Source organism: Ilyonectria robusta (assembly GCF_021365365.1).
Source record: "Ilyonectria robusta strain PMI_751 chromosome Unknown BGZ61scaffold_173, whole genome shotgun sequence".
NCBI lineage: Eukaryota > Fungi > Ascomycota > Sordariomycetes > Hypocreales > Nectriaceae > Ilyonectria > Ilyonectria robusta.
In genome coordinates, this window is record NW_025764607.1 from 5,027 (window position 1) to 10,815 (window position 5,789).

Sequence of the window (5,789 nt, forward strand, 5' to 3'; positions counted from 1 at the left end):
GGCGTAGCACGTTCTTAATAATACGAGTTACAGTAACGAAACATTATTCCCATACAGATTTAAAAGTTGTGAGCTCAGGCCCTCCGGGAGGCATTGCCCCTTTAGGGAAGGCGTCGCACTAGTCGGACTCGGCTGTGCCGGGTCCACTTATTATTAGTCTGGTTGGGCAGTGGTGACTACTCTAACTAGCGGCTAGTGCACCGCTAGCTAGTGTTGTCGGAAAGCTAGCGTGGCACTTTGATGATGTCAATCGTGTATGTATTGTGTGTGTAGAAGCTCTTTTTCTAGCTAAGGGACGGGCCTAGAGCCCGTCTTTTATACATGATGAAGACGGCTGCTGCCGGAGGCGGCAGTCCGTCGCCGCCGCACAGGGGCCGGGGCCCTGTGGGCCCCAGGGACCGGGATCGCGGTCACAGGGCCGGCGATGTGGTCTGATGATAGTTGTGACAGATACTCTGTACATGATCCAATCTAACAAGTGTTACGGGCTATGCTCGGCACGGAGGACTCGGCTGTGCCGAGTCCGGGACAGACCCCGGACTGGGGCCCGGCAGCGGCCCCTGCAATCACCATTTCCCCCTAAAGGGACAACTAGGTAGCGACTAAGGAGACTGGTTTTGTTAGATTGGATCATGTATAAAGCATCCGATCAGGTGGTCACGTGGTGACCTCCAGGGTCGAGACCGGCTATTACCTCAGGCCCCCACTTTTAGTTGACAGACAGACACTCAAGCGATCACAATAGGGGGCAATTTAGCGGCGGAAAGGGACAGGAACAACACCCAACTCATTAACTTACCCTAGGGGAGATGCACAGAAGGTCGTCGCACAGGCGTCTTGGATGGTCAGCCCGAAGCTGCACCAGACTACGCGTATGTGGTCGGATTGATCTGAGGCTTATGTCTCCTGATAGGGAAGCATCTCATGAGATAGAATATCGAGTCGGCCGCGGAAAGGTCTGCTGGCAAGGCTTCAGTAAGGCCCGCGGCAGCCCGATATCTGAGGGTGGTGGAAGACAGAGGTTTGACAAGGATCGTAGTAACGGTCGAAAAAGATACAAATAAATCTCTCAAAAATAAAGGCAACAAATTAATAGACTCCCTAGCTGTCTCGAGTCCTTCCGGCCTCTCTGATTTCTAGGAAGAATCTCTGATGAAGTGAAAAATCGATGGATCCCTCCTGCCCTTCCTTCCTATGCCGGTCCTGACCTTCCCTTTTAACCACATCCGGACCACCCTAGAGACATCCCTGCTAGCAACCAGCTAGCCCAAGAGTCCCTGACCGCCTGCTACAACAACGGGGAGAACATAGACAATACACTCACATCAAGTCATCTGAGTGCCACGCTAGCTTTCCGACAGGTTTCTCTCTTCTCCTTAGTCTTAGATAGACAATACTAGAGCCTCCTTTTGTTATCGAACACGGGACCAGCCCTTCATAGTAAGAGACTATTAGCCGCCTTCTCACTAGAACACCTTCTACCCATACACCCTGTTACAGCCTATATTAGCCGGGATAACTTTAAGACCTGCTATCGGCGCCTTCAACTCTTTAACCCATAGCCTGCGCAGCCCTATTAGGACTCTTTTGACCGTCTTGCTGAGTAGTCTATAGTAATATAATAAGCGTCTCTTCGGCTTTTTAAGCCGGGTATAAATATCAGCATTAATAAAGCTATTATTAACTTTAAGAGGAGAAGCAAGAAGACTGTAATTGTCCCTTTAAAGCTATTAGAGCTAATAAACTATAACTAGGCTAAATAAATTCTAGGAAAATATCTATAGTAATTTTTGCAAGCTTATAGTTGAAAAATACAGAGATATTATACTTAATAATATTATGGGCTAGGGCCTATATTCTTGCAGCTATGCTGTAAGATATACTTAGCTTGTGTGTATTAGGGATAAGAAATTATTCTATAGCTTAAAGGTATTTAGAAACTTCTTTCTTTCTTCTTTATCTCTAATATAAATAGCATTTTAAATTAGATAGCTAGAATACAGTTACTAGAAGCTGTTTATAAATAATACCAGATAGTATTTCATAAAGTATAAAATCTTAGTATATATTTTTTACAATATAAAAGCTAAGTTAAATTAGCAGCTTTAGCCTACTTATAATAAGAATTCTTAGTTTTAAAAACTGTAAATCTTTTATATAAGAAAAAAAATTAATAAGAAGTTTAATATCCTTATTCTAGTTATATTTATTAAGGGTATTAATAATAAGCACTAATATACTTAATCTCTAAGTATCTAGAGTAAAATTTCTCAGTAACTATATAATAAGTTTATTAAATTAATATTATACTGCCTTTTTAATAATATAAGGATTAGTATTAATAGCTGCCTTAATATATAATATAATAGTAGGCTTTCTTTTAGCAAATTAAATAGCAATAGTTATAAAGAACTTTAATAAGCTCCCTTAGTTTATTATAGCTTAATTTACTAAATAGTAAGAGAAGCTTAAAAGAGCAGCTAGTATACCTAGTAATTACAATTAATATAATTATTAACTAATCTTTTACCCTTTAATATAGCAATCTAGTATTATTATTATATAGTTAGCTTCTCCTCTCTTAAAAAAGAAGCTACTACTAAGATAACTTAATATAACTAAAAACTAAGTAATAATATAAGATATTATAAACTTTCTAGTTCTAGCTATTTTATTAAGCTAGAAAATAAGCTTAGTATTAAGATTTAAGGCCTATTTATAAATATAGAGGAGGAGGTTAATATAGTAGGAGTCTTAAGATAAGTGGGCTAGCTAGTTGCTAGTAGGGGATTAATTGCATATAAGAATGGACAGTTAGAAGGAAGATTAAGAGAGAAAAAAAAAGAAAAAGCAAGTTCTTTATAAAAGAAATTGAAGAGATAAGAGAAAAGAGCTTATTGAGCTCAAAGCTTAAGTCTTTATTTTTGTTTTTAAAGAGATAATTCTACTACTGCTTTCCAATTATGACTCGAATTGAAGTCGAACTTCTGTCTTCTGCCACGCCGATTGTTAGCCGGCCGCAGGCTATTACGATGCCTTGCCAACTGTTAGATTGGATCATGTACAAAGCACCTAATCGGGCGGTCAGGTGGTGACCTCCAGGGTTGAGACCGACTATTGGTGCAGATACCTCAGGCCCCCACTTTTAGTGGTGATTGCAACACATACGCAGTCACGGCCGGGAGACCTCCCAGATACACACAGACAATACACACACAATCAAGTCATCCCAGTGCCACGCTAGCTTTCCGACACCAACATTCTTTTCCTGCTTCCGACTTGACAATCCACCTCATGAGATGCTTTCCTACTAGGAGGTGCTAAACACTAGATTGTCTGACCACATACGCTCGGTCTGGTGCAGCTTCGGGCTGACCAACTGAGATGCCAGTGCGACGCATTCCTGTGTACCTTCTTGAAGGACTGCTATTAATTTGGGTGTTGGCTCTTGTTCCTTCTTGCTGCCAAACTGGCTACTGTACTAGATTTATTATATTAAGTAAGGTAAAAGATGAAATATCAGTAAGAGAAGTGATAACTAGGCTAGCTATTGCTTTAAGGTGGCGATGCCGATTGCCATTGCACCTACTGTCATTAAAACCTAGACCTGAGAAATCGTGAACATAATACTGTCTGCCTCTAGGGGACTGTCTCTGGAGGACTGGGGAACTGTCGCCTGAGGACTCTCATCAGGGGATACTATTGATCGGGAGTAAAATTAGGGTTGGTGCACGGACAATTTCCGCGTATTCTGTCATAATACGACGCGTCCTGGACACGTCTGAGTTGGAGCTTGGACGATTTCCATGTATTGTGTCATAATCCGGACCAGCATAAAGGTCTTTAGGCTCTCTCTCAACATAAACATAGTCATGATCACGCTTGGTACCATTCCCTCTAATCCTCAAGTACTGCCACTACCATGGCTACCGTGGCCCTCACTGGATTGCCTACCGAACTGCTTGACAAGATCATCCCGCATGCCTTGCCAGAGGGTTTCGAGAGCCTGGCATTGACCTGCAAGGGAATCTACGCACTATGCACACCATTTATCGAGCACCACAACAAACTCCGCTCGCACTTCCAAAACTTCAATTACTGCGAAAAAATTACTGACCCATCTTTTACCATCAGAACAGCGTGGGATCTGATCATACGCATCGCTATCGAGCCTGTTGTGGCACGATACATTCGAGATGCCGACTTCAAGATGGACAGCTTCTTCTCTCGCAGCAGAACCCGTGATATGGTAGCAGATGTCGCAGATCCTCATTGTGGTGAAGCTGTCGTCAAACTGCTTGCCAGTTCTCCCCACCTAGAGCAAGCAGGTCTCGGCTGGAAGGAATTCCATACCGAAATCGAAGAGGATCTTGAAGAGAGGCGCTACTCACAACATGCTGCTGCATTTCTTCTGACGCTCCTGCCCAACGTCAACATTCTCACGCTACCAAAGTCATGGAAGCCGATTAACGCAACCGATAAGCTTCTCGATGTCATTGTTCGCGAGGCCAAGCTGTCACATCTCCCTTGGGACAGACCTACCCTCGCCCAGGTCACCAGATTTGAGCCATCTGTCTCGTTAGGACCCGACGACCGATTTGACTTGAATAAAGCGGTTCCCTTCCTGGCCTTGCCGCACGTGCGGTCGTTCCGCGGCCCCAGTTGCGTAGCCATGGGTGACGCCCCTCTAGCAATCGCATCCAGAGACCCGTACCGTGACTACGGTGTGACCCTTGAGGTGGTTAATCTCGTGAGCTGTTGTATCGGCGAGGCGGCTATTGCCGACTTTCTCAAACACACCCCTCGTCTTAAGACGCTTAGGTACTCGCATACAACAAAAGCGGATGGTGATCCCCAGGACTGGGATATCTGCAAATTCGTCACGGCTATTGAGCGGGAGGCCGGGAATCACCTCGAGGAGCTTTCTGTCTCCATTCGCGAACTACGCGGCTCAATCCCTCCTGGCAAGGCATCGATGCGCGGCTTTCAGCGTCTGCGGAAGCTCGAATTCCCTCTCGAAATTGCGATGTGTAATGTTACTTTCGCTACCTCGATGGACCACGCACTGGACTGTAGTGAGCCATTCATCGGTGACCTTGTACCTGCTTCAGTCTCTCAGCTGTCATTGACCTCAAGCGGAAAAGACCACCATGAGAAAGCTCTCGATGTCATGTTTCGCCACTTCGGCCCCAAGAAGGATTCTCAGTTGCCTGCTCTCAAAGAAATTCATCTGTCCTGCCCTGCAAGTCCAAGTGCAGACGATGCGTACAAGGAACAGTGTGCAAAACTTGTTACGGAGATCGAGAAGGTGGGCGTGGTTTTACAGTTGAAGCCGTGGCCGTCCTCAGTCACTATATCATGGGGTGGAGACTAGTGACCACGTTCTTCTCCTCTGACAGAGACAATGAAATATCTGCAGCCATGTAGCCGGAAACTGGCTTTCATGAGGTGGAGTAGCAAACTCTAGTTGGTGTTTGGATTACCGTTGATAAGGGCAAAATTGAGATAAAGGAAGTGGCGAGGGTTGTGGGGGAGATTGTGGGAAGTTGACATGGTGAGTGCACGGTTGTGAATTATGTCTGAGGAAAGAGCAAACGAATGACTGTAGGGTCAGACTGGGTGATGTCGAAGTTGAGATCTGCAAAGGGTAGCAAGTATGGGGCGGCTGTGCCTGAAGGTCTTTCGGCCTGGTATTTCTAGTTGCGCCTTCGACATTCTTCTACGAGGCTCCCTAGAGCCAAGACTAGTCTAATAAAATACTTCGAACACCCGTTAAGTTGCCAAGGCAA

The 5,789-nt window shown here is 44.8% G+C and overlaps 1 protein-coding gene across 1 annotated transcript; it reads left to right on the plus strand.

Annotated features, from left to right (window-relative positions):
- Positions 1 to 3,922: 3,922 nt before the first annotated feature.
- Positions 3,923 to 5,374, plus strand: BGZ61DRAFT_542631 (F-box domain protein; the record flags this gene model as incomplete). The annotated part of the gene is made up of 1 exon (XM_046255218.1): positions 3,923 to 5,374. The coding sequence occupies one exon, from the start codon at positions 3,923 to 3,925 to the stop codon at positions 5,372 to 5,374; it is 1,452 nt and encodes a 483-aa protein (XP_046092856.1).
- Between the last annotated feature and the right edge of the window lie 415 nt (positions 5,375 to 5,789).